This window comes from Paralichthys olivaceus, chromosome 5 (genome assembly GCF_024713975.1).
Source record: "Paralichthys olivaceus isolate ysfri-2021 chromosome 5, ASM2471397v2, whole genome shotgun sequence".
NCBI lineage: Eukaryota > Metazoa > Chordata > Actinopteri > Pleuronectiformes > Paralichthyidae > Paralichthys > Paralichthys olivaceus.
The window spans coordinates 15,181,191-15,208,599 of NC_091097.1; the positions used below are offsets into that span (position 1 = coordinate 15,181,191).

A 27,409-nucleotide genomic window follows, 5' to 3' on the forward strand; every position below is an offset into this window, starting at 1 on the left:
AATTAATTCTAAAAGTTAGAACAGTAGTGATAATCCTCATCTAATCTACTCATATATGTTCCATTACCTGAACATGCTGATTTTATTCCCTTATCAACATGAATAATAACAATTTAGATTTTAATAAGAATTACATTGTGGACTGTGAGTAGTGGTTGTTGCTGTTGCAGCAGTAAAACATAAGAGGAAGGATACTTATTACAATCAAATTTTCTATCAGGTCAAAATGTTTTGCACAACAGTACGAGTGAGAAAATTATCTGCTCTGATTAACTGATGAAGGAGGAGGAGGAAGAGAAGGAGGAGGAGGAGGAGGCATCCTGTGTTGCGTGGGGGGAATCTCCCTGGGTTTGAGGACAGATACGTCAGGTTGCTTCTTGCTCTCTGGATCACGAAGCTGCAAGAGGTGGCTCATAGGCACAAAGCAAGAGAGGCAGAGATCAAAGGCTCAGAGCGTGGAAACCTCATCAAAAACACAGTGAGTACCAAGTTTCTTTGCAAAATCATGTGCGGAGCAAATTTTTTGTGTGATGATAGCTGGAAGTCCTGCGTGAAGGCTATCTATTGGAGCGTCTCATTTTTTTTCAATACATGAGGGAAAAATACTCGGGGGGGGGGGAATAAGACGTGCATCCCTCTTTATATTTGCTCCTTTAAGTTGCAACAACTTTCATTGTAGAAAAGCAGGTTCTGACCATCAGTCAGTTTTCTTATGCTTTAAGTCACAGTAAATTAATTGCTCCAACTTAGAATCGTCTACACTGTTCGATCTTTGGTTAGTGTGGTGTGCGATTAAAGGTACAACTCAGCTCCATAGTGTCAGATAGTGCTGATAGACTATATGCACAGAGTAATGACAAGGTTTAATCTATCCACAAGTTTTCGACTGGCTTCTGACTCTTACCTGACAGAAGGAAACACCTGTGCCAGTTTCATTTACCATCACTTTGCATTTCCTCCGTGTGTGTGTGTGCATATCCCTCAGGCTGCCACAGAGGACCATGGCATTTGCAGGGATGCTGAGCGAGGCGGACATCAGGGCTGCAGTCCAGGCTTGTCAAGGTGAGTCAGACATGCAGCACACACTCACATGCAGGGAGACACATACTTTACACACATCTGATCCTTAACACAAGAACACATCCTATGCAATAAGTGAATTCACTGCACATCCTCTCACATGTTGTAGCAAGAGACACAGGCATCGTTAAACCCACTCCCACAGGGGATGGTTGTATGATGTGTTGTTCACAGGGGGCCTGCAGGTAACCTGGCAGCCATCCGGCAGGAGGAGAGTTACCACCCAGATACCAAAGTGTTTATGTTGAGCGTTTGCACAGGGAAGACCATATCACATGAGTTATACTGCCCTCACATCCCAAAGCACTTAATTATTTATCTCAAGCAATTATATCTGCATGACAGGGCAGATTTCACTCAACCGCTCCAATGGAAATCAAATGTCAGTGCTTACATGCCCTTTATTCAAGAATACCCTGCAATGTTTTAGGCAAAGTGACATTAAAACTTTTTCAGGTGTATTTTGTTATCTTGACTTTTTGCATGTATCAATATAAACAGGTTTTTTATAACTTACAATAAAAAGTGGAAGAAAACTAAAATGTCTTATGAAAGTGGGGACCACTTTTTTCAAGGCAACCCTCCCTTATTTCAATATCTTATCAAAATCAGTGTAAATCGTTTAATATCTCATGCAGTGGGTGCATGTCAGCAATTAATTTTCAGTTACTTGAAGGTAACTTATTCTAGATCAGAATTTCAGCTCTATAAGCAAAGGGCTTTTAACATTTAGGTTTATAGTATAGCCACGGGCAATATTCAGTGTGCTTTTACTGTTTCAATAGCATAATGACAAAGCTGGGTATTGTATAAAACAGTGATGCGCTGCGGGGTCTATATTGGTAAATGTCATTGGAAGAAGAATGAAAGTCATCTGAGCGAAAGAGTGAATGCGACATCTCTATTCAGCCCCTCGCCATTCTTGCTTTCTTGTCATTCTGTGATTGACCTCTCACTTCCACGTCTGTCTTTCCTGCTCCCTTTTTCTTTTTCTCCCCCACTCTCTCTCTATTTTCCCATGTAGCTCCAGGCTCATTCAACTTCAAGTCGTTCTTTGCACAAGTGGGACTCACCGGCTCATCTGAGGCAGATGGAAGGAAAGTCTTTACGGTCCTGGACCAAGACATGAGCGGATACATAGAGGAGGAGGAGCTCAAGTAAGGATGGATGTGTGTGTGTGTGTGTGTGTGTGTGTGTGTGTGTGTGTGTGTGTGTGTGTGTGTTTTGCAGGGTGGCACAAAACGGTGTGTGGAATTGTTTGTGCTTCGGTTGTGATGGCCCTCAAGCAAAGGTTAGGGTTGTCATGAATGGAGAAGCATTTTGACTATGAATGAGTTGAGTAATCCATGGGGAAGGACTGGTGAGTGATAGAAAGGGTGATTGCCACATCTCAGAAAGGCCCGGGGGGAACAGGAGAAACACCATCAGAAAAGATAAGGTCCAAGTTAATTTAAGTCTGAACTTATCGCTGATTACATTTTCTTTTCTTTTCTTTTTTCACCCATCAGACTGTTCCTTCAGAATTTCTCTCCGGGGGCAAGGGAGCTGACTGTGGCTGAGACGAAGACTCTCATGGCTGCAGGAGACAAGGACGACGATGGCAAGATTGGGATGGAAGGTGGGTGCTGCCTGTGACACACGAGAAAACATGCTGTTCATGCTGCACAGAGGAGCTGTCCACCACTTAGTGCTGAAGTTGCAGTTGATGAAAAGCACACATGAACCAACTATAGAACTGAGCCCTCAATAAAACAAGCAGATATTTCTGCTTTGTTTAGTCACAATGCTGCATAACACTGAAATATTACCTGCAGAAAACTGAATTCTCTCTTCTTTTGATCTCCTCAGAGTTCTGTGACCTCCTGAAATAAAGACAATGAACGCATGTGACATCAGAGTCTTTCCCTGTTTTGAACAATGGATTTTTTTTTCTCAAAATGACTCCTGACTCTCCAGATGGTTTGATGTGAAGAACCTCAGATATTCTGTCCCTGCCTGCTGCTCTCCTTGTTGATGTGTGTGTATAAGATGTTTGGTGGACAGACGGTGAGAGCTGCATATTCATTGTGTGTGTGTGTGTGTGTGTGTGTGTGTGTGTGTGTGTGTTTGGTGAATCAGGTACCTGGGATGGATTAATAAATGTATTTATTAGATGTGAAATCCTTGTCTGCTGTCATTTTTATAAAGAATGTATAAAGGGTCTCATTTCATTCCTATGAGTCTATGGTGGGATCGTAATCACATCAAGATATAAAGGCTTTCACTTTCACTTAATCCTTAGTATGCAGTCTGAGCTTTATCATTCACTGCATTGTTTATGATATTAACAGATAGCCGATAAGATTAGATGATAATTCATTAGAGCTATTTCACCACTCATTATCTACCAGAGAGCTGGTTCTTGGTGTTCTTCATTAAAGTGAAATCTGTTGAGTGCAGTTGCTCAAATTATTAACAAAAAGCAACGTGTAAAATAGGAAATATTAAGGTACATGTAAGTAATGCCATGTGCCTGAAATCGCTCAGCTATACTCAACACATGGAAAGGATCTGGAGGAGGATGACTGGACAGTATGATGTGGGAAACAGAGCTTCAGAGCTTATCCAACAAAAGAGCTGTTGCAATGGGGACAAGTCTAAACCCTGATTTCACAGATTTTTAAGAAAATCGTTGGCGGAATTTTGCATTTTAGATTGACAGGAATCTACTTCACATGTCAGTGCGCATTTGTTAGTCCAAGAAATTCCTCACGTTCTCGTCATTAGGTCCAGTACTGCCTTCTGCTGGACGGATTCCGAATTCCTGCAGACCGAGCAGAGACATTCCCCCGGAATTATGGGAAATAGTTTTCATACACAGAGCAGACACATGTCAGACGAGTCTCTGAGATTTAGATTTAAAGGAAGTTACATTGAAACAGTCTGAAGGTGCATAATTCATAAAGAGGTCATATAGGCCACACAAACCCATCCATCAGTCACTGAGGGGAGGACGCTGGGTTCAGTTATTAACGAGTGAAAAATGAGCTGTGTTTAAGGCGTCGTTGTCAACATATTGCTAACTTGTCCACGTGTTCGCACGCGCACAGGAAATAGTCGAATGAATGATTGGTGCATTGCCTATTAAGGACAGGGATCCGCGGCGGTGAAGGCCCCGGAGTCTCAGTCCCCTGCAGGGCGCTGAGCTCGTGTCTCCTCTCCGCAGCTCTACCCGCTGCCTGTGCAGTTCAGCTGAACCATATGGAAATGTGGTGTATAGAAAACTAATGACACAGGGCTGCACATATCCACTCTCTGAATCCCTCTCAGGGCGGTGTCGCAACTCCCATCCCTCAGATTCAAGAATAGAAAGCCTGAGTCCGAAAGTTTAAGATCAACTCATTCAAAAAAAGAAAGAAAACTATATGAGAAATAACCAGATTAGTTTTAGTGCAGAGATTCCACACACACACCACAGAGAGGATGATACAATGAAGCTGGTGATAATTATTAAAGATTAAATATCACATATGTGAATTATATTCAATGTGGACAGCTGTATGAAAAGACTTCAAAACGCAGGTATCCTGGTAATAACACAGAGATTATCTATAGTAATAGTGTTTAAATAGGAGTTTAAAAGCAGATCACATATATGTACAATGATATAAGTGTTGGACATTTAACCCCGTGAATTAATGATTTCCTGCGAACAGCATCTGGCCTGGAATCAAAAATAGATATTGTGACCCGTGGCCCGCAATCTCACCCAATTCCCATTCCCTTCATTTATAGTTTTCACTCAGATCAAACTCGCAGCATTCTCAACAAATAAATAAATGGGATCCATAAATCACAGAAGTGCAACGTATCCCGTGGAATGAGCGCGCAGCGGGGCCTGGTCGGATTTCCACACGTCTATAGCTATAGGCCTCCGCGCACATGGTAGCATCCTCATTTGTTCGCCTAAAAATAGGACCAGACTAGTAGACACATTTTTTCGAAACCCATGCATCTTGGTACCTGATACTGAGACGCAAAGCTCTGTAAATGGTGTTGCTCGTGGATATATAAGAGAGAGGGATCGGGGTCTTGGGGCATTCGCTCGAGTCCGCCTTGGTTTTCACTCGCCTCAACGCAGCTCAAAGGTGAGTGGGAAGTTGTGCGTCCCTCGCGGAGGCTTCACAGTCTTCTCTGGCAGATTGCACTGGGAGGACAGGGATTCAGACAAGGAGCCCCCCCCCCCCATGGACTATAAACTGTGGAGAGAGATGGAACCAGCATAGCCAAGCTCCACTCGGACCACAGGACGAAATGTGGCCATTTGATTTCAAAGGATCAACATTTGTGGATGATAAATGCGCAATTTTACTTTATTTCTCTTAACCGGATAAATTATCATCTCGTTTCCCCGGCTGTGTGATTCGTATAACCGTAATTCGGCCTGTGGGAGCATCATCTATTTAGTGCCATAGCAGCTTAACGCGTTGGGATAAAGAGAGTGAGAGCTGCGCTGCTGTGGTCAGACATCCGGAGGGCAGAGTAGCTCTGTAGCCCATAAAAAAGCACAACAACACAGGAGTGCTGCTGCTGCTGCTGCTGCTGAGTGGGCAAACGTTGCTCATTAAAGCAATAAACATAGGGCTTTGAATATGATGCTCTCCAATGGTGAAAATGACTGAACCTTTATTTTCTTATGAAGCTATATTGCAGAAATAGCCTTAAGCAGTTTTAGGGGTTACTGTCTGCCAGCTGATGCATGATTTTAGCCCTCAGACTTAAAGCTTTTACATGTTTTATGGTTAAACTCTCTCAGAAGTCAGGTGTCCCAGGCCCTCAGAGTTGGCCTGTGTGAATGTCCCTGATGCACAACATCCTTATTTCAGCTCTGCAGGATATTTGTAACACAAAAATACGACCACTGTACAGGATTTGTGATGCTCACACTAATCTGTGTCTTCTTCTCCTCTCTCTCAGAATAAAAAATGTCTCTTGCCGCCAAGCTCGATGCAGGTCAGGTGAAAGCCGCTCTGGACGGCTGCGCAGGTGAGCCTCACTACCTTCGTATTCAGTAAATTTAACTGGTCACATTACTTTTAGTTTTACACAAATATCATATTGCATCAACACTGAATGTCTGTGCCGTGCTCCTGAGTGCTAATGGTGTTAAAATGTGTCTTCCAGCTGCTGATTCCTTCAATTACAAGAAGTTCTTCGCCGCCTGTGGCCTGGCCGGCAAGAGCGCCGATGAAGTCAAGGTAGCCTTCGGCGTCATTGACCAGGACGGCAGTGGCTTCATTGAGGAGGAAGAGCTGAAGTAAGACATTCCAGCACTTGACACTTACAGCTGACACTCAAGACTCATTGGCCCAAAATATGCAGCAGATATAGTATTACTGTGTTTGTTTGGTATAAATTAAGAGGGGGAAAAAAAGTGGGGGGACAGTTTCTTTACCCCCATACTTGTTAGCTTAGCTGGGCTGTAATTTTAGGGTCCAATAACACATTGACAGTACGAAAGAAACATTATCTTTTTGTTGCTAAGAGAATAATGATTTCGTCTCAATCAATACAGACTGAGACGTGCTGCAATTTTAACTTCTTCTTTGTCCACCTGTCAGGCTGTTCCTGCAGAACTTCTCTGCTGGTGCCAGAGCACTCACTGACAAGGAGACCAAGGAATTCCTCGCCGCTGGTGACAGTGATGGTGATGGCAAGATCGGAGTCGATGGTAAGAGTTCCTTGCGGAGCATTCTGCTACATTCCTACAAATCTCAGCAAAGACAGACATGACATAAGTGCCTGACACCTGCAGCCTCATTCTTCACATCAACTCACATACTCTCTATATCTGCACACACACACAAACTTTTGGTCATGGAATAGATCCAATCAGAATCCATCACACCACCTTCATGACATAATAATCTGATTACATTTTCTTCTCTACTAATGGCAGTTTTATTCTACTTTCACAGAGTTTGCTGCGCTTGTAAAGGCATAAATTTCCATTGACCAAGATCAACCACTTTTCACGGAACTGCGAACTCCATGCAAGATTCAGTAATCATCAGCTGAAAGAATATTTTTTATATCTTATTTATGAGTTGCCTGCGGAATATTTCTCAACATGGAACACATATTTTACTGTTAATGTTATTCAGGTGTGTTATATGTTCTGAAAAATGACTTGTGCAAACTGTACAACACCATCTGCGGATCTGAGGATGAGTGAAAAACCAGGAATAAATACTCTTTTGGTGTAAAGTCAACCCGTTCAGGTCAGTCGTCTTTGAATCTGTCATCTTGTCTGTCATTATACAACCCACTGTTTTCACATAGCTGCAGCTACTGCATGTCAACACAAAGGGCTGAGGGTGAGGCAGTGCTAAATGAGTTTCCACCTGCCAGGGTCTCTGAATGCTCGGAAGGCGCTGAGAGACAGTTGAAATGACCTACCCAACACTTGTTTTGATAATTAGTTAATGAGAGGCAGTGTGGCTGGACACAGGCCAGGGGCCGGCAAACACAGCGGGGGGTGGCCCTGGGGGCTTTGCTGGGATACTTCCTGGATCCAGGAAGGTTTGCAATGGATAGCTGTCACACACAGTGTAATTAGGTGTGCTGCTCCAAGGTCTTTTTCTCCACCAACTGCTGCGTAGTCAATTAGATGATATGCTGTGGCAACAGGAGGGCTATTAACAGCCACTGTTGCATCAGCAGGACCTTTTAGCAGGTTACAGCTGCTGCCAAGATGCAAATCTTTAGTGGTTCTCAGCAAAGAATTGAATTTTAAGTGTTCCACATTTTCATCTGTAGAAATACATAAACCTAATCCGCAGAAAAACAGCTCATCAGACAAATAGGCCCTGATCACATTAACACTGGCTTTGTTCTGTTCATTATTTGCTCCTGTGCTTCCCCTGCTGAGACATGTTAAACTGTCCTCTCTGAAGAAGTCCTGTTACACTTAAGACTGCTGACCTAAAAGTACAGGTCAGCAGTTTAAACACTCAACCAAGACACTCAATAGCAGCTGTCTACTGTCAGTCCAGTGCTGCCTCCTACAGGCCAAAGCTGCTCTCTCAGCATTTCAAGTTGAGCTGCACTGACCAACATTTACGCCTTTAAACGAGATCACAAAGAGTTGCATTGTGCAATAAATATCCTAAATGAAGAGGTCAACAACAAGCACATTCACAGAATATGTGCAATAACTTTGACTTGCTAGTCAAAATGTGGTGGTTTGAAATTTGGAAAAACTTTTCTGTTCCTAAGCAGCATGATAATAACTTCATTTCAAAAACAATTATAGAAACAGCCATAATTTCACAACAAATAATATTGCATAATTAGACAATGACAATTTTAGTACAACTTAATAGCAAAATCCTCTACCTTTGCATATTTCATATTAGTAATCAAACATAATTTGGCAAATCATATCTAAACACACAAAGTAAGCTTAAATTCAAGTCCTGAGTACAATAGCCAGTGCCTTCCAATCACCAAAAGCTGGAAAAAACAAACAATTAGAGCCACTTACACCAGTTCTAATGCATGCATCAGTATCCAGCGTCTTTGATATGGCTGTATGTTGCCAGCAGCACTTCCATTTCGTCCTCCTCAGCAGTGTAAGGGCCTATTCTTAGCAGCGGTGCATATTAAAGACTTCTTCAAACGCACCTTTTAAGCGTCTTCATTTGTGAAACTTAAAATAGACAGCTCTCTGCAGGACACATGTTCGCCACCCCCCCTTCCCCAGTGGTGTCAGTTATCTTATACCTCGGATTTTGATGGGGTGAAACTATAAAAAGGTCACCAGGAGCACCGGGAAGATCACTGCAGTCGACTTGAGTCTTGTCTGTATCATCTGTACTCTGCAAAGCAAAGACACCAGAGGTGAGTTTGAACGAAAACGGAAAAAAACACAATCCAGGGATCGGACAAGGACTCAGCATCAGGCTTTACAACCTTAGACAAAACTTTAATGATTTTTAACATTTACAGTGAAATAAGGACTTGACAAAAAGAGAAATGCTTTTTTCTTTTTCTCCTCTTTCCTCTGTTTTTTCTTTTTTTATTGCGAGGAGAAGAACAACTGGATTACTGGTTTGACCTCTTAGCATCTGTAGAGCTGCAGTAGGAAGTTCAGAGCTGACTATCTTAGCCTTGTACATGGGATTTGGAGACGCATTATGCTATTGTGTCATTCGAAAGAAATGGACTGAATGTTTTGATTTGATACAAATTGAAATAATTTATCAGGGAATATTTCTGTCATTGCTCCAATGATGATGGGGATTCATTTTGGTGTCTAAGGTGATTTTTATTTAAGCTATTAGGATTTTAAAGAAATGTGGACCTGAGCCACAATCTGTATCATCAACAATATGTGATAGTGTAAGAGATGGCTCCCAGTAACATATCCTACATTATCGAAAATATCATCAGGACTTGTGTTTCATTCCTGCAGATCAAAATGGCCTTCCAAAAGTTACTGGATGACAGCAAGATCGCTGCAGCCCTGGCGGAGTGCAAAGGTGACAACTACACAATAAAATCCCCCACCGAGTGGTGGTATATAGGCCTATCTATTTGGAGTATAAACAGCTACTCTATATATTTTATTCCGTGACAACCTGCGTTGATTTCAGACGCTGGCACATTCTGCCACAAGAAGTTCTTTTCCACCTGTGGTCTGACCGGCAAGAGCACCGAGGACGTAAAGAAGGCCTTCAGCATCATCGACCAGGACAAGAGCCATTTCATTGAGGAGGATGAGCTGAAGTAAGACACACACACAGACACACACACACACACACACACAGACACACACACACACACACACACACACACACACACACACACACACACACACACACACACACACACAGACACACACACACAGACACACACGCACACACACACACACACACACCACCCTATAAACATATAGCACCAAATCACACCAGGTCACACTAATGGCACTCTAACATATTGTGCTATTTCAATAGACAGCTATGTGTCACTGCCTGTGTCTTTAAGTCCAGTGAGTAACAGGAACTGTAGTATTGTTCTTACTATGCAGCCTATGTGGACTGTAGGAATGTAGTGCTGGGCATCACAGGGTCAAACTATCTTTAGCCAGCACCGTGTTTTACAAGGACTTTCTATTTTTTACTCTTTAGACAACTAGCAGAGGAGTTTTTATTATTAATATTATTATGTTGCTGGGTTAATTCAAATTTCCATCTAATAAATCATGACTGTGTAGACGATAACACCTTCCTCACTGATGAAAACTATCATCTTGATAAAGATGTTGGCCATATGTCTGTGGTATTGAAATGAACAACTGAAGTAATAGAGTCGCCTCTGTGTGTCCTCAGGCTGTTCCTGCAGAACTTCAAGGAAAATGCACGCGCTCTCACCGATGCAGAGACCAAGACTTTCCTGAAGGCCGGCGACACCGACGGTGATGGCAAGATTGGTGATGCAGGTGTGTGCTCACTCACTTCACATTCCTCAGACATTTGTCAGTGTGATCTCTGAGCTGGCTTCAGCTGTGCGTCTCTCCTCCTGTCTCCCCCTGCAGAGTTCGTTGCCATGGTTAAACCATAAACTGTTCAACTGACCAACAACACCAGCTCTGATGGAACAACAAAGCCCACATCGACCTCCCCCCCCTTTTCATCTGAATATAAATGACTTTTATACATTTGCTCCAGAGAAGTTTCCTCCTCTACGCAACACACTGTCCAAAACTGATGATTGTGAATGTCGCTCGGTTGTGTTCATGTCTTAAATATGAATTTTGCTTACTGTAAAATCTATGATGCACTTTCCAGGAACGAACGGTATTAAAAAAAAAAAAAGAATAAATATTCTTTTTGCTTTTGTTTATTCTTCATACATGATTTGTGTCTCAATACACACTCAATTTACACCAAATCATAATCTGACACATTCTGAGTGACAGACTTCCATTTCATTTTATTTGCCATGAAATTGAAAGTGTTCAAAAGCATAGACAATAATGGATAAATAAAGAAAGCAATGCAAACACACTCTCTCTCTCTGTCTCTCTGTCTCTCTCTCTCTCGTCATGCAGCTCCACCCTGTAGCCACTAGATGGAGTAACGTCCATGAACACCAGATGAACAGACAATCAGTAGAGACGTCAAGTCAAAAAATACACTAACACTTTAGATCTAATTGGATTCCCTCGCTTCAGGTAGTTTGGGCCTTTTGGGGATTTTTTTGGATTAAAAAATAAGATATTCATTTGCTTTGTAGCTATTTGAATTCAAACCAAATTAAGACACAAAACAAAAACAAGATCTCCAATTCCATTGAATGTAACTGAACATGTCACGTGTTCCAATGCTTTGCAGAGAAAATGAGCAATACGATATATGTCAGTCCCTCCTCTGGACCTCTCTACATGAGGATGAACGAGGCTCGAACAGGGCATTAGCAAATGTAAATGAATAAGTGATTGCCCAGTAACAGTATAGTCCACGAGGTATCAACATGGCGCATGACATCATGCACCGGGTGTGGGTAGACTCGCACCACCGCCCTCGATCCGGTGTCCTCAGCCTCTTCTTCACACACAGTCTGGAGCAGATGATAGAGTTTCTCTTCAGGAGTCCGCCTGCACCAGAACCTCACAGAGGACGATCACACATCACTTGTTGAGGGGCCCCATTAACAAGTTGGCACCGGGATTAGGTTCAGGAAAGGCTGACAAAGACAAACCACCGGAGATACAAGCTTTTATTCAATAATGAAAGACGCCTGTAATCTGGCAAAGAGATCGACACACAGCTGCCGTACGCATCCAGTGCGTAAAAGTCATGCCCAAAGCACTATCCTTAATTCTTACTTCCTAAAGGTCTTTAACTAATACCTTAATGATTTCTCCACACATTTATAGTCTATAATACAACACGCGCACATATACGCATCTCGATGGATTGTCTTCAGACCTTTAGATACTGTTTAAGAGGATCTTTACGCACGTGTCGTGACACCGAAACAGACTAACGTTTCCCGTCACTCACGAACGCGTGCGAGAGCGCAGCTGTGCCAGGGCCAGGAATCCCTCATTCCCTCGCGCTGTAAACTGGTAACCATTCAAGTGAGGAAACGGGTCGTACTATCTCATACTAGTCGTACTAGATCATTGTTCAGTTGAGGTGGTGACCTGGTCAGTGATATGAAGGTTCCATGGTGTAATGGTTAGCACTCTGGACTCTGAATCCAGCGATCCGAGTTCAAATCTCGGTGGGACCTGTTCCTTATTCTACTTTGCTGTGACGAAGTTTCTTCTCCACATTATGAACAAAGCAAAACCTATAAGAGAACGACACTTATTCATCTGTACATGTGGCCTTGTCTTGCTCCTCTTCCTCCTTCTTCATCCACACATTCATCTGACCTGCCGGCGAGAGAACGAGCTTTTTCCCATGCGCCACTGCAGTGAGCTCTCTCCCAGGGATGTGCCTAATGACCCCTGAAGTTCTCTGTGAGTCAGACTCGCTGGGGGCCACAGATGCCCTCAGAAAAGACACCCTGAATTTATTATGTTACTCCTGGACAAATGGACAGAGTGTAGCTCTGTGGCTTCCTCAGAGAAACACAGCGACGAAATGGGACAAAATGATCAAACTCCATGTGTCCCCCCCCCCCCCCCCCCCCCCTGCATCCCCGTACCTCGTGCATGTACCTGGGACACTGTGCGTAATGCATCATCATCACCATCAGACAGCAGAGGGTGACCTCGGGTCTCTTCATCAGCACAGTTGACAAAGCAATTCCGCGAGGCTGCCCCCCCCCCCCCCCCCCCTCCAACCCCCTGTCACCGTAAGACAACGAGAAGGTTATAAAGCATCAGCGACATTCAGTGATGAGCAGCTATGATGTGTTTTTGAGGTTACATTACATTTGAATGGAGATTAACTGACCCCCGTGCGCCAAACTCTTGGCCCCCTCAAGACGCACAGATGGGAAGATCCATTAGGTGACTCGATAACCCGGTGCCAGTGCCACTGACATGAATTTTACGCAAGACTAGGCCTGGAGCAGAACTGACAATTTCTCACCTCAGATGTATTGATGAGGGCACATTTTCAAGGAGCATCAAATGAGCGTGTCATATATAGGGACTGCTGCCTGAAAAGGGATACCTGCATGAAGGGGTGGGGGTGCAGAGACAGCAAGAGATGGAGGAAAGGAGAAAGAGAGAGGTTGCAGTTACATTACAGCCTGCCTGCATTTACTGTACTGTATCCTTGAGGTGAGGGGAGGAGTGGTGCCGGGGTGACAGGAGGGAGTGGTGGATGGGGGTGGGCGGAGAGGAATGCGCTGTTTTAAACTTAATTTGCTATTTACAAGGGCGTTACAGATGTCCACGGTCCGCTCCTCTCTCTGCTCCGGGGCGTTATAAATAGTAAAGGTTAATTAGTTAGCTGGGAAATTGGATCAGGGGCGGGCAGCTAGAATTTGATCCACAGACAGGTAACTCAAGCAATCCCCATTGTCAGTGCAATCAGACCTATATAAATCCGCCTTGACGGACAGCAGTCACCACATAGCCTTACCTCTCCAGCTGGATCACCGACCGGGCGAGATCCCCACCTGACACGGTAAGTTGCTGCTGCTGCTGCTGCTGCAGGTCGCCTTTGACAAACAGTGGCAATGTTTTATTTATCTTTTTATTTTATGTAGCTTTAACAATATGTTGTAGAGGTGGATTCTCTGACTCTTTTATATTCAGAGCTGCTGTGGGCTGCATGGTTAGAGGACAGGTGGGATCATCTTGTGCGTAAAAGGGGTTTTATAGATTTATTTTGAAAAACAAATATCTGGAATTATTTTACTCATAAGAACCCATGCAGATTTTGGGAGTTTATGTCATTATGTCAGTTTGCTGCTCTCCTGGCCTGTCCCTGCTCTGACTGACCTTTCAGCATCACTATTCGGTCACTTGGACACATTTTTGCTCCCCACCAGTGTCCAGTTAGAGGGTTTTGCTCTTGTTCCTGACTAAATGTGTTAATAATTCACCACGGTTGTTTCTCCTGCAGGAATAAAATGTCACTCTCATCTATCCTTTCCGCTGATGCCATCGACAGTGCTATCAAGGACTGCCAAGGTATCGTCTTCCTCCAATATCATTATTGCTTTCTTTATTTGATTTTGCACAGTATTGCCACTGGAGCCTGGTGTACTCACCCGACAATATGACTGCCCCCTATAAGATTGTCTGCTGTTGCTATAAAAAGCTACACAAATGCATATTGGCTTGTCTGCAGGGTATAAGGGATTTCATGAGAAGAAATTGGCACCAGCCATAAATAAAGTTCAGATTTCATCGTTATCATTAGAGGTCAGAGACAATCGGCTAAAATTAAAACAAATCCACATCCAGGACCAGCTCTGTGGTTCTGAGGTTCTGAGCATTCTGTGCCTCACACTTAATAACACCTTATCGGTCGTGTGTCATCTTGTTTTCACAATTTCAACTGACATCACTTGTTTAAGGATTTGCCGATGCAGTGACTTTGCTTCAGTTCTACTTAAGAAAAACAAAATTGTCCCACATGAGTCGGTCTATTGACCTGAGGACAGCATTTCAGTCAAACTTGGGATGTCCCTGACTCTTCGTTCTATCTCTCCCCCAGCACCAGACTCCTTCAACCCCAGGAAGTTTTTCCAGCTGTGTGGCCTCACCAAGAAGAGCCCCCAGGATGTGAAGAAGGTTTTTGGGATCCTGGACAACGATCACAGTGGCTTTATTGAGGAGAGTGAGCTCAAGTGAGTGAGCGGGACAGTTTGCACACTACAGACTTGTCAGTTGTTCCCAGGAGCGAACGGTTCCGAGGCTGCTTTTTGCCACTCTGAGGAAATCAGACTCAAAAGTCTTTCTTCAGGATAATCAAACCTCTGCATTTGTCCATGTCTCTGTGTCTGCCAGGTTTTTCCTCCAGAGGTTTTCTCCTGGTGCTCGCATTCTGACAGACACGGAGACCAAGGACTTCCTGTGCACTGCCGATGACGACAGTGATGGCCGGATTGGAGAAGAAGGTGAGTGGATCCACACATAGGACAGTAACAGGTGGGAATGTAAAAACAACAATGCGTTCTCTATCCTGAATATCACTGAATTTGGCTTCACATCATACAGATTTGCTATGTTCCTAAAGACCAATAGTGATTTTAGACTTGTGACTGATTAAAACTATGGTGCAAATGACAGGCTGTTAATTTTAGAATTACATTTAGAATCTCAATGTAGTTTACTGTCATTATTGTTCCTGGTATATTTCAGTGTTACACTGAGGGATGTGTCTGGTAGAAACAATCAGGTGTCACATCTTCTCAATGCTGTTTCTTTTCTCCACAGAGTTCCAGGCCATGGTCTTGTCCTAAACAGCTGGACTCCATCTCTCCGACTCTATCTGACCCCAGTCCCGGCCCCTCCCCCACTCCACTGCTTCAAGGGCTCTCTTACTTTTAGAAAATCATTTTTAGATATTTTTCCTTTTTGATTATTTTTTTTGTTTTTGAATGAATCGCTCCGGTCCACACATCCACATTCTCATCATGTTTTTTCTTTTTCATGTTTCAGACAGATCATTGCCCAAATAAATGTACAATTTACCAAAATACTGAGAAAATAAAAGAATAAAATCCAAGTTCCTTGTCACTCTCTGTATTCTTTCTATGTTTACATCTGTATGTTTCTACATGTCTTGGTTTTTCCCAATGTCAGCTGGGATTTGCTCAAGCTTCCCCAGTGACCCCCAAAGAATAAATGGTTCAGATACTGGATGATGGTCTTCACTTAGATATCATCAGGGAGGATACAGTGGAGCAGGATAAGACCAGAAACTAAAAACATGTTGTGGTCATCCAAACTTTTTCAATAAAGGGCACTGAAAGGATTTAAATGCACAAAATGACGATGCAAACCTTTCTAAAGCTGGAATCCAGTAGAGTAGAGTGTAAACAGTGATCCAGATGAACCCGTGAACAACATGCATGTACAGACACGTGCAGTCACACAATTTCCCCCAAAGTTCCACAGTGTACTTGAATCTCCACTTACTTATCACAGCGGTAAACAAGACTTAATATCAGATAGTGTGATGTGTATGACAAGTGAAATGTCCTGAAAACACAGGCTCTCTCTCTGTGTGTGTGTGTGTGTGTGTGTTTGTGTGTGTGTGTGTGTGTGTGTTTAAAGAGTCATATAGAGAAAGCAGAGGAGGTGACCTTGATGACCACCTGAGTGTCACTGCGACTGGATCAAGTGACACCTGAACTCAGCTTTGTAAATAAACCCAGCTGAACCCTGGTGATGCTCACTCTCTCTCTCTCTCTCTCTCTCTCTCTCTCACTCTCTCACACACACACATTTTTTCATTTGATTTTTGCATCATCAATCAATCAGACACAGACATCCATACAAACACGTAATCCAAAATGTGCACAAAAATACAGAGAGATCAGCATGTTCGTGTTAATATATGCATATGATTCAGATTGTGCTTATGTGTATGTGTGTGATGTACAGCAGGGAATGCACACTCTGCAGAATGCTATAGCTGGCAGCGCTAACCTTACAGGCCGGGTCTCCTTGATACCAATAGTCCATTACCTGAACCCTCTTGGGAGTTTCAGTCTCTTTTTTCTACACTGTACCGCAAAGTTTAGGAACGTGGGCCTTAAAGTCCTCGTACTCGACATCTCCAGTGAGCTGCACTGTTCTAGACAGGATTGGATACAATCCGGCTACGTCCTGGGACATAAATTCCTTTTTTGTCTCATTTTTGTCTATGTCATCTATGTTTTAGGTTTTCTTGGGTTTGTTTTTTCACCAATTCTAACCAGTTGTGATGCAATGTGAACAGTTTTCACCTCCTGAGGTTTTGCAAGCAGAGATGTACGACACGTGGATTCAGGTACAACCAGACTGACAGAAAAGAGTTGGGATTAAAATTCAACGCTGCCCCTTCTTTTCCTATGACCACCCTGTTGTTAACTCCACACTCAAACCCCAGGTCCACGCTTCCCACTTTTCTTCAAAAAGTTCACTTCGAGATGAATCATACTTCACTGCACACTGATAGTCAGAGTATGATTCCTTTGCTTTTACAGTCAGTACGAATCACACAAACAGAAGCTGGACCATCTTTTCTTTCCTCCTCTAAGAGACTTTAAATAGCACACAACTGTTTCATTCTCTGCACTTACAGGATTCATGGGATTTACATTAACAACCACCTCACTCGTCACCCACCCTCCAGAGGCGCCGAAATACAGAGTACCAATTTTATCAGAGCTTCCACCACAGTGTCATTTCAATTATCTGTATATTATAGGGACAACCTGACTATTAAAGCACACACCTGCTACTCAGAACTGTGGGGCATACTCTGGCATTAGCACGAGTCTGTGGTCACACACGTAGGATGTGTCGTCATACCTGATGCTGCTTGATTCAGACGGTGCGCCGTGATGATGATGTTGGTTCGGGATGAAAACGCCTCGAAGTTGCTCGCCTCCACCTACATGTCAAACATGTTTTCAATCTTCTCTGATAAAAATAATGAACATAATATCATGACGTCATGCTGAAGTTGGTTTTTGACCTTCCTGGATATAAACTGTTATCACGCCATCATTTTATCCAACCAGACATTTGTCTAAACATTTGTAATAATTAGTACATCAGCTCTAAAGTAATGGCTCAAAAGTTTTTTGTGCTTTCACTTTGTGGCCTTGACCACCGAGATCTAATGAGTTCATTATTGAGTCCAAGTTAATATTTGTGAGTTGAAGAAATTCCCACAATGCATTCCTGAGATATGGAGTTCAATGACGACTGGATAAATATAAACATAAAAACCCATAAAAAAATCTGGTCTGAAGTAAGAAGGGAGTTTGAAAATGTTACAGTCATGTATTAAGTGCAGATGAATCATGTCCACTTGAGTATAGGAATGGTTATAGTCTGTGGAAGTACTGCTGTGGACCCGACAAAAAGCTTGAGGATCAGACTTGAAATCTGAATTTAGCAAAAATAAAATTTCAAGTGCTAATCACGTCATGGTGTTAATATCTGCCGTTTTCAGTTTCTCCTCCTCGTCTCTGCAGACACGCTGTGGAGGAACAGGGATGTGGAGTCCAGTGTGGGGCTGCACAGCTGAAAGCGGGACAAGGTTGGGGAAGCCAGTAGGTAACACAAGCCACAGGGCACACAATGGAGCTGTGACCCCTGTGGGTCAGGAGCGGTAAACAGGAAGGAAATGTGATCCAACAGGTCGACACTGCTGGATCTGCTGCTGTGGGACAGCGGTAAAAGATAATGTGACAAGCAGATTACCTGGACTCAAGGGCAGAGGGGGTGAAAGAGGAAAAAAAAGAAACTGTAGCTGCGTTCCTCTCTGGGAATCCACAGCTGAGACAGGCCTGGGATCTGCAACAGTCCTGGTTGGGACAATTTGAGAAATATTTATTTTATTTCACAATACTTTAAAAAACAGCTCTATCGCCTTTAAGGAGTAAATCAACAATTTAGATGAAACACGCGAATTTAAAGCAGAGTTCCTTTGCACTGTCTAATCTGTTGATGGAAATAATGGTCTGCGCCATCATTTTCTGTGGTGTAATTTCCGGAAATTGTCCAAATCTATGTAATAAAATAAATAACGTACTTTCAAAATAAAATACATGAGAGGAGGGGCCATGCTATGAGAAACAAATACATGTTTTGGCTATTTTTTTAGCATCATCCTCCAGAAAGGGTGTAATTATGATATAAGGAAGATTACACGAAAGCAATTGGACAAATAACATGATGAAAAGATGCGGTATGGGAGAATTTCTAAAAGAATAATTCAGGGATCTTGATGAAAAAAACAGGCATGATTATTTTTATTAGAATGATAAAGGCTGAATTTACTAATGCAATGCAATAGCAGTGGCAGTAGTAATAGTATAGTATCAGTAGTTTCCTTGAAATGTTACAATTCAGCATTGGGAAGAAGAAATACACTACGCCAACTTAACTTGTATATTTAAACATTTTATCCTGTACCATACTATGTGTGTGGATAAACTCTTTGGGATGGACACATAGGCCTGGCCTGCTTGTTTGCTTGGCACTTCAATAATTGATGCCCTCGCTTCATTGTCACTAAAAACTCATATCAAGAAAGGAGTGTCAGGCTCACCTTACTGATTAAGTCTGTGTGAAACTTTAATGTGCACCCCATCTTTAGCTGATAACAACCTGAGGGGGTCGGGCAAACAAGGAAGCTGAACCACCTGGATGACGGGCTGTGCACGCAGGGTTTGCTGCTACAAACGCGGATCATATTTTGACCCTTTCCTTGTGTTTTTGGAGCCTGAAGGTATCAGAGATGTTGCTACCTGATAGTCTGAACTGGGAGGAACGTCGTGAAAGATTTAACTGGTGTGTAAGGACGACTGAATGGGCTTTGTGAACTCCGCGCAGGAACTCTATCCATAATGCAGGGGATGACAGCGCTGCCACTGTTCCCCAACAAGCATTAGTCCCCAGCCTCTACTTATGATGTCTGCGTGCAGCTTCCCTTCATTAATGAATGATGGGCCGTGCACATATCAATGGCCATTTCCTGATCCAACAGGGGCATTTGCAGAGGGAGATTACTAGAGAACAATCTCCACCCGGGTTTGCAGCCATTGTTTGTGTATCTGCTAATACATATGCTCTTATACACATAGATTGAGCTGTCATTAATGCAAGTTTGCAATTTGAACTAAAAGCCACACCCTGCTTAAACCTCTGAGCAGCTGTTGCATGTGCTGACTCACCCCCTGGCTGAGTAATGGCTGTCGTGGAGAGGTAGACGGCTACTTTACAGACTTTTCCAAATGAGAAGGCACAATCAGATAAGATGGGGACTGTCATCCACGACTAACTTTCAGTTTGAGTAACTGAACAATGGAGGCAAATTGTCTGGTAGGAGACAATGTTTGTGTCTAGGTGGAGTTTTGTCGATAAACATCTTACGACATTCGTAAATGTCGAAGCAGATTCATGCAGTCAACTCAAAAGAAAACACTTACATAAGTTTGGGTTTCTCTCAGAAATGCAGACAACATTACAAAGTGTCTGCTTCTAAACATGAAGTTAGACAGGACGACATTTTTCATCAACAAACATTACAACAAAACCTCGACTGATACAGATTTTTGGGGGCTTACTATCGAGTATCAGTTTTGATATCTGTGCATATATAACATAAACGCTGATACTGATCTTTGAATATTTTCAACGAATCAATGAATCAGTCAGGTTCTAACTGCAACTTCTATTAACACCATTGTTTTGCACTAATTATCCTTTTACTTTCCCTCACCTTTCAATACAACAAATGAAAATAATAATTTCATATCTATCTGAACAAATACATGAAACGCCAACAAACTTTGTGTATCAACATCATGAACACCTGCAGACTACACTTTGAAACAAGACTGTTGGTCCGACTTAAAAAAATGACATCAACTTGTAAAAATGAATTAAGTTTCTTTAATTTAAAGTCAACAAGTTGTGTTTACATTATTACTAACTTAAATGTATTAAAAAACAACCTGAATCAAAGTATTTTTTTAAATACTGGGACATATTATCCCTTCCTCTCTTGTCAAAGCACTTCTCTTCACATAATACCCTGTGTCTACATTTCAGTTCAGTAATTACAATGAACCCTTGTGTGTACCACATAATTCATAAGCTGTGTTTAAGATACTCCGAGCAGCTCTAAGCCAAGTATCCATTGTTGCTATCAGTTTGCGCACTGTTTATCTATATCAGTGACCCAGTAAGAGTTTACCTGAGTAAGACAGCACCGACAAGACCTATGTCACCTCCAACCCTTCTCCCATGCTACCTGCAGCCTGACAGACTTTCTTGTTCCTACATGATTTAAAGAATTACTTTGAACTGTCAGGTTTCAGCTCCCCCTGCAGTCTCAGTTTCTAGCTCAGGTATTAGTCCGGCCATTAGATCTGACTGCTCACTCAGCAGAGTCGCCACAGGTTGGCCCCAGCACACAACACCCACCCACACATTCCTGCCAGACTTCAACAGTGAATTATTCAGGGTTGACAAGCTGTTGGGACGTCAAACTCAAGCGTGCATTTTCATTAAACTTCTCTTGTCACGGTGGTTTAAGAAGAGAGGATGCGTCTCAAGTGTGAAACGGCACCAAGTCGATTCCTCTGACAGAGAAGAGGCTGACTACAGGAGGATAAGTGTGGTATCGGCCTCCTCAGTTGCTGCCCGGTGAAGGATTGTGTTGCCAGGTTTTGATTAGGTGAAAAAAAATCTCTCGTGATTGAATAACAATGGCGAGACTGAGCCGATGATTTTGATTGGTGGAGCAGGCAGAACTGAAGCCGTCTTCAATCTGACTCTGACTGAACTGGTGACTCCACCTGGTGTATTTGAAATATTTTTACCTATAATTACTTATTGAATAATCACATTCCAGATTATCACAATCTGGAACGTGATTTTATTGAAAAAGCAAAAACACTGAAGAAAATATAACTTAATTCTCTGTAAAAAAAAAAAAAAAAAAGCGTGCGCTTCAGGGCCAAACCGCTTAAAACATGCATTAAAAATGACTTCACAAGAAAAATTGATTGCACACATGACTACGTAAAGGTATAAAGGTTTTTATCATAGTATCCACACGTACTGGCTTTCGACCTTTCTTAGAAACCTGAGGTCTTCGATACATGATGCTCTTGTTTTTGATCATTGCAACTGCTGCCACTGTCAATCTTAATTTATATTTAACAACTTTTCTCAAACTTAGTGGAGTACTGTGGATAAATGCTCGACTCACCACTAACACAGATTTTTATCAAAGACCTGCATCAAAATGTGAACCTCTACTGAACCTTGTGGGGCAGAAAACTGCAGCAGCACTGCTCTCTACAGGCCGAGCTTCGTCACGTCTGACTGCAGTTAGAGACATCACAGCAGGTGGCATCACAGCCCAGACAACCTCATGACAAGAATTGTTTTTTAGGAGCCTATGGAATGAAATCATCTCAGTTCTTCTTATCGAAGCATCATCACCTCATCGTTCTGTCTCAGTTTAATTATCGGTTCAGGTTCGTTCATGTCTTAGCACTTATGTTAACAGAACTCCAACTTCCGACATTTGAGCAGATCCAAAGATCGAGAATGTGAAGTAAAACTAACGCATCTTTGCATCTTTTTTTGTCATTTTCGTCTGTTTGAAGTTGCTTTGAATCCCTGTGGTTGTTTTGTGTGTCGTTTTGTGGCCCGTTGATCACTGGGCCCCAAGACCTCACAGGTCCTATATTAGTCATGATCTTCTTGTATAATTTTTTTACTTCTATTACTTGTAAAGTATATTTAGGCACTGGTCCTCCCTTACTCCTCATTACACTTAATTTATTATGTTACATCATTCTTTGTTATTGTAACATCATGATGCAAGATCTGGCACAAGAAATTCTATTGGCATTTGGTGTCTTGTCTAATCTTATCTTGTACGGAAGAGGATTAGGGCCACTGTGGGAAAAAAAAGTGAGTTCTGATTTTAAACTCAGAATTCTGACTTTTTTCTCAGAAAAAGGAAGTAATTTCATTCATGGAGGAGCAGAAGGTGAGTGAAGAATATATGTGTTGGTTTGGTGCTTGGTGTTTGTAAAAATGAAGAAATGGCTGCAGATATGATGTGTGTTACAAGATCGTTAACTCGTGGCATGTTTGTTAGCTTAAATGGTTGTGCTACTGCTACCGGACAATATCCACAAATCCATCATGATTTTTGTCATTTGGTTACAATAATTTAGTGATCTGCCGCTGTGAGGAGCGCTGCACGCTGTCCGCTTTTGTGGTAGCCACTACCAAGTGAGAGGCATAGAGCCACACACCGGTGTAGAATTATTATAACAAAATTACACAAATCTGGATTTTTGACTTTAATCTCAGGAGATTAAAGTCAGAATTCTGAGAAAAAAGTCACCTTTTTTTTAATCCACAGTGGCCCTACGTCCTCACATTTTTATGGACCGTGTCAAATAACAGTTGGGTCACAGTTTCGGGCTGAGCATTTGAAAAAGTACAATTTATAATAATCTTCATATTTTATATTTAACTTGAAGCCCAGCGTCTCCTTTACCGGAAGTGACGCCAGCGCGGCCTCCTTCCGGTCTGACCGGTGCTCCTGGTCCCTGCTGCTGCTGCCGGTCAACACCTCTCAGCCCCGGAGGAAGACGCCTGTGTGCGGGATAGTGTTTAGCTCAGTGTCAGGTCTCAGACTGTCCTCCATCATGCCCATGTACCAGGTAAAGCCCTTCTGTGCCGCGGACACAAAGATTGATTTACCAACCTGCATGTACAAGTTACCAAATATCCACGCGCAGCGGGGAAACGACTGCTCCTCCGAACACGCGCTCCAGGTAACTGTGAACTTCATTTAGATACACCTCCTCTCTATTTGCAGTTTTATTACACGTTCATAGTTTGTGTTAATCTCTCGCTGCTGTGCGCAGTTCGCTCTGCTCCTCTCGTGGCTCCTCTCGAAGCGTCTGTTAGCATTCGCCGTCTTTAGCTAAGCTAGCTGGCTAACTTAGCATGTGAGGTGCTGTCACTTTCAGCTGATGCAACACATCTCCATCTCCACTCTGATTATAGATGATCACTCTTTATCAGGTGGTGACACTGTTGGAGCAGCAACACGGTCATTGTTAATAATATATAACAAAAGTGTTTTGTTTGCACAGAACAGATGTGTTCTCCAGCTGTGCTACAACCACAATACCACAGAAGAGCTCTTTATTATTATTGGTTTCAACTAAGGAAATCTATTTAGCAGCTCTTCAAGAAGTGTGCACTTCAACAAAGGAAACAACATAGACAGCAGCAGAAAACTATATATACATAGAGTAATATATAGATGGATACATACATAGATGGATAGATACATAGATGGATAGATACATAGATGATAGATAGATAGATAGATGGATAGATATATAGATAGATGTATAGACAGATACGTAGATGGATAGATAGACGGGTAGATAGATAGATACATACATAGATAGATAGATAGATAGATGGATATATAGATGATTAGCTAGATAGACACATACAGTACATAGATGTATAGATAGATACATAGATGTATATATAGATACGTAGATGGAAAGATATATATATATATAGAGAGAGAGATAGACAGATAGATAGATAGATAGATACATACATACATGGATTGATAGATAGATACATGGATGATAGATGGATACGTAGGTGGATAGATATATAGATAGACAGACGGATAGATAGATACGTGGATGATAGATAGAGCTACACAAAGGCTAAGTTGCATTAGACTAACATAGCCTGCAAAATGATGAAACTTCAGATATAAAACTAGAAATATAAAATCAAATCAAGAAAAACATGCAGCAATGGGGACAGCTTAGTGACATGATTCCTATTTTGCCGTGAGCACAGATTTAAGGCACATCAAATGGTGCTGCACTTTGAGTATTTCCATTGGTGCTTCATGTCACAGCGATAATATTGTACCTTTTATTACACTTTTATTACATATATGATGCATTGTTATGGATTCATCAACTCAACATCTTACAGAATTGTTGAATTTAGCTCCAGCTAAAAAAGCTCCACTTGCTTATTTATCAGGAATATTAAAATATATGATGGTATGAAATTCAAAGGAGCAGTTTCTAAGATGAGATCTACTTTAAAGGATAGGATTACATTTACATACAAGTCAATCTTGAAGCTGTAGTCGGGTTCCCATTATTTTATTTTAATGCCATATCCCAGGGCTGGATGATATTACCAAACATTTTATCAAGATGAAACTTTTCATATAAGGGTACACATTTGGATTGTTAAATAGGCCATCACGGAATGATGACAACAAGCAACAACAACCAGTTTCAGTGTTCTTATCGGGAGCTGTGCATCTCTAGAGAATCTGTCGTCAGTATTATCTGTGTAAGGACAGTTACATGTTACCGCTGTAGCTTATACTTATGTGAAACCTCTGCAGTGTTGTGTTCAAATAGTTTCAACTGTCAGTCTTCTCTGTTTCCCCAGAATGGTGAAGTGGACCCAGCAGTCAAAGCTCTGGAGGCTCGTCAGGATGAGATCATAAGAAAACTGTATGAGCTGAAAGCCGCTGTGGAGGGCCTGGCCAAGACTGTGCACACCCCAGATGCAGATCTGGACCTGACAGTCAGCAGCAGCCTCTCCTCCCAGACCTTCAGCTCCGCAGCCCTCAAAGGCACCACAGACCTGGACTCACTACTGGGCAAGGTGAGAGACGTGATGCTAGAATCTCTTTCCTACTACTGGGCAAGGTGAGAGACGTGATGCTAGAATCTCTTTCCTACACAAACCTATGCACAGTTTGTCCCCGTTTCTTTCAGTTGACATACCCTGACTGTATTTTCTGTTTGGTGGTAACCGTCTCTGATGATACTTGTCGTACCTGCCTGTCCTTACAAGTTCAGAATATTGTGCTAACTGGAACAATCGGCTCATAATGGAATTTGTCTTGAAGCATATATGAGGGTGTGGACTGATTGCAAGGCCGGGTTGTGCAAGTTGTTTTTGTCACGTAATGGAAGATAAATGTTGAACACAGAATGTATTTTGAATAGAACTGCTACTTACTGTACCTCTGTCTTGTTTGTATCAGGACCACGGCGCTCTCCGTGACATTGTCATAAACGCCAACCCAGCACAGCCACCTCTGACCCTGCTGGTGCTCCACAGCCTGCTGTGTAAGCGCTATCGGGTCCTCTCCACCGTCCACGTCCACTCCTCAGTTGCCAGCGTCCCGTCACAGCTCCTGTCCTGCCTTGGCCCACGTCACGAAGACAGCTATGCCCGCCACCTCTTCCAGCTGGGCTTCACCCTCATATGGAAAGATGGTAAGGCCACAGTGAAGGTTTGTGTTAGCGGATGGACAGAGGACAAAAAGTGTAGGGACAAAGAGATGAAGGAATAATACCGTGGGGTGTGCATCACTAAATCATTCTTGTACAACTGGTACGACTGGTAGTAGATCAAAGCAGAAGGTTAACATAATAAATATAAAAGGTGAACCTGGTTCATATGTTGGTGCCACACAACAACTGTGCTGTTTGATTTGATCTCTTCTGCTTGTTAGCTCCATGATTGGGAACCTAATTACAGTTCTCTTCACTCTTTAGAGCTTTGTATTCATACGAGCAGTGATTAGCATATTGACACGTGTTGTTAATGCTTGTGTCCTTGTTGTAATGTGACACATGTGCTCTGTCCACAGTCCCCAAACTGCAAATGAAGTTTAGCATCCAGAACATGTGTCCCATTGAGGGTGAAGCCAACGTGGCACGTTTCCTCTTCAAGCTGCTAGCTCCCTACCCCAGCGATCCCTCCCTCGCCACTATGGTGGACAGCTGGGTGGACACAGCTTTCTTCCAGCTGGCAGAGGGCAGTGCCAAGGAGCAAGCTGCTGTCCTGCGGGCGCTCAACTCCGCCCTGGGCCGCAACCCCTGGCTGGTGGGGCCGGAGTTCTCCCTGGCCGACGTCGCCTGCTGTTGCTGCGTGCTGCAAAGTGGCTCAGCCTGCTCTGCCCCCGCTAATGTCCAGCGCTGGCTCAAGTCCTGCGAGAACCTGGGCCACTTTAGCCCCGCCAAGGCAGTTCTGCAGTGACTGGTGCTGTCCCAGGAGCAGACACCAGAGACGGTGTCCTACACAAGCAAAGTGAGAGAAAGGCATTAGAATATCAAGATATCCCAGCCATGTCTGGAAAGCTTTCTAATGCTTCCCTCCTTACTGTATTATATCACTGAACTGACAGAGACTCAGTAGAAGCAAAATGGTTTATGGGTAAAGTAATTTAAAGAGTATTTGTCTCTGCCATGCTGCTTTTATATCACAAGAGATTCTATGCTATTTTTGCAAGGGAGGAAGCATGAGAGACTGTAAAGACAAGGGCTTGGTGATGAATTAAATCAAAGGTACTGACAAATAGACAATACACCTTCCACCCACTTTGTGCCTAACATGATCCTCTTCTAGATGTGTGTGTGTGTGTGTGTGTTAATGTGTGGTGGCAGGTATTACTGGTTTGTTTTCAAAAGTAATACTTTGTACCATTTGTTTTCCTGAAGCCATTAAAACTTCTACTTTGGATCAAACTTTGAACTGGGGCCTGAGCTTTGTTTGAATTTTTTATTTTTCATTTTTCTGGAGTAACTGAACGAGTTG

The 27,409-nt window shown here is 42.7% G+C and overlaps 5 protein-coding genes and 1 non-coding gene across 7 annotated transcripts; all 6 read left to right on the forward strand.

Moving 5' to 3' along the window:
* The first annotated feature begins 348 nt into the window (after nt 1-348).
* pvalb5 (parvalbumin 5) lies at nt 349-3,090 on the forward strand. The gene is made up of 5 exons (XM_020102847.2): nt 349-478; nt 986-1,062; nt 2,105-2,237; nt 2,589-2,698; nt 2,929-3,090. The coding sequence occupies exons 2-5, from the start codon at nt 1,002-1,004 to the stop codon at nt 2,949-2,951; spliced, it is 327 nt and encodes a 108-aa protein (XP_019958406.2). The 5' UTR covers nt 349-478; nt 986-1,001; the 3' UTR covers nt 2,952-3,090.
* A 2,027-nt stretch (nt 3,091-5,117) lies between these two features.
* Nucleotides 5,118-7,331, forward strand: pvalb1 (parvalbumin 1). The gene is made up of 5 exons (XM_020102848.2): nt 5,118-5,207; nt 6,037-6,105; nt 6,244-6,376; nt 6,681-6,790; nt 7,038-7,331. The coding sequence occupies exons 2-5, from the start codon at nt 6,045-6,047 to the stop codon at nt 7,061-7,063; spliced, it is 330 nt and encodes a 109-aa protein (XP_019958407.1). The 5' UTR covers nt 5,118-5,207; nt 6,037-6,044; the 3' UTR covers nt 7,064-7,331.
* Nucleotides 7,332-8,821: 1,490 nt separating this feature from the next.
* LOC109639412 (parvalbumin beta-like) lies at nt 8,822-11,129 on the forward strand. Its single transcript, XM_020102849.2, has 5 exons — nt 8,822-8,961; nt 9,536-9,602; nt 9,717-9,849; nt 10,452-10,561; nt 10,658-11,129. The coding sequence occupies exons 2-5, from the start codon at nt 9,542-9,544 to the stop codon at nt 10,681-10,683; spliced, it is 330 nt and encodes a 109-aa protein (XP_019958408.1). The 5' UTR covers nt 8,822-8,961; nt 9,536-9,541; the 3' UTR covers nt 10,684-11,129.
* Nucleotides 11,130-12,288: 1,159 nt separating this feature from the next.
* Nucleotides 12,289-12,360, forward strand: trnaq-cug (transfer RNA glutamine (anticodon CUG)). Its single transcript has one exon. It is a non-coding gene; the product is annotated as a tRNA-Gln (tRNA).
* Nucleotides 12,361-13,539: 1,179 nt separating this feature from the next.
* pvalb8 (parvalbumin 8) lies at nt 13,540-15,764 on the forward strand. Its single transcript, XM_020102850.2, has 5 exons — nt 13,540-13,712; nt 14,154-14,221; nt 14,751-14,883; nt 15,044-15,153; nt 15,473-15,764. The coding sequence occupies exons 2-5, from the start codon at nt 14,161-14,163 to the stop codon at nt 15,496-15,498; spliced, it is 330 nt and encodes a 109-aa protein (XP_019958409.2). The 5' UTR covers nt 13,540-13,712; nt 14,154-14,160; the 3' UTR covers nt 15,499-15,764.
* Nucleotides 15,765-22,608: 6,844 nt separating this feature from the next.
* aimp2 (aminoacyl tRNA synthetase complex interacting multifunctional protein 2) lies at nt 22,609-27,339 on the forward strand. 2 transcript variants are annotated; one of them, XM_069524426.1, is made up of 5 exons: nt 22,609-22,769; nt 23,272-23,568; nt 25,247-25,465; nt 25,851-26,085; nt 26,463-27,339. In XM_069524426.1, exons 1-5 carry the CDS (start codon nt 22,755-22,757, stop codon nt 26,849-26,851), a joined length of 1,155 nt encoding a protein of 384 aa, XP_069380527.1. In that variant the 5' UTR covers nt 22,609-22,754; the 3' UTR covers nt 26,852-27,339. The 2 variants fall into 2 exon arrangements, with proteins under 2 accessions (XP_069380527.1, XP_069380529.1); XM_069524428.1 differs by having other exon boundaries at nt 22,629-22,769; nt 23,272-23,454.
* The last annotated feature ends 70 nt before the right edge of the window (nt 27,340-27,409 follow it).

Coding starts and splice junctions, on each gene's coding strand:
- LOC109639412 (XM_020102849.2), top strand. CDS start 9,542: ATGGCCTTCCAAAAGTTACTGGATGACAGCAAGATCGCTGCAGCCCTG. Junction 9,603..9,716: donor AGCCCTGGCGGAGTGCAAAG/GTGACAACTACA, acceptor CGTTGATTTCAG/ACGCTGGCACATTCTGCCAC. Junction 9,850..10,451: donor ATTGAGGAGGATGAGCTGAA/GTAAGACACACA, acceptor GTGTGTCCTCAG/GCTGTTCCTGCAGAACTTCA.
- pvalb8 (XM_020102850.2), top strand. CDS start 14,161: ATGTCACTCTCATCTATCCTTTCCGCTGATGCCATCGACAGTGCTATC. Junction 14,222..14,750: donor TGCTATCAAGGACTGCCAAG/GTATCGTCTTCC, acceptor TCTCTCCCCCAG/CACCAGACTCCTTCAACCCC. Junction 14,884..15,043: donor ATTGAGGAGAGTGAGCTCAA/GTGAGTGAGCGG, acceptor TGTGTCTGCCAG/GTTTTTCCTCCAGAGGTTTT.
- pvalb5 (XM_020102847.2), top strand. CDS start 1,002: ATGGCATTTGCAGGGATGCTGAGCGAGGCGGACATCAGGGCTGCAGTC. Junction 2,238..2,588: donor ATAGAGGAGGAGGAGCTCAA/GTAAGGATGGAT, acceptor TTCACCCATCAG/ACTGTTCCTTCAGAATTTCT. Junction 2,699..2,928: donor TGGCAAGATTGGGATGGAAG/GTGGGTGCTGCC, acceptor TGATCTCCTCAG/AGTTCTGTGACCTCCTGAAA.
- pvalb1 (XM_020102848.2), top strand. CDS start 6,045: ATGTCTCTTGCCGCCAAGCTCGATGCAGGTCAGGTGAAAGCCGCTCTG. Junction 6,106..6,243: donor CGCTCTGGACGGCTGCGCAG/GTGAGCCTCACT, acceptor TGTGTCTTCCAG/CTGCTGATTCCTTCAATTAC. Junction 6,377..6,680: donor ATTGAGGAGGAAGAGCTGAA/GTAAGACATTCC, acceptor TCCACCTGTCAG/GCTGTTCCTGCAGAACTTCT.
- aimp2 (XM_069524426.1), top strand. Junction 23,569..25,246: donor CCTCCGAACACGCGCTCCAG/GTAACTGTGAAC, acceptor CTGTTTCCCCAG/AATGGTGAAGTGGACCCAGC. Junction 26,086..26,462: donor CACCCTCATATGGAAAGATG/GTAAGGCCACAG, acceptor CTCTGTCCACAG/TCCCCAAACTGCAAATGAAG.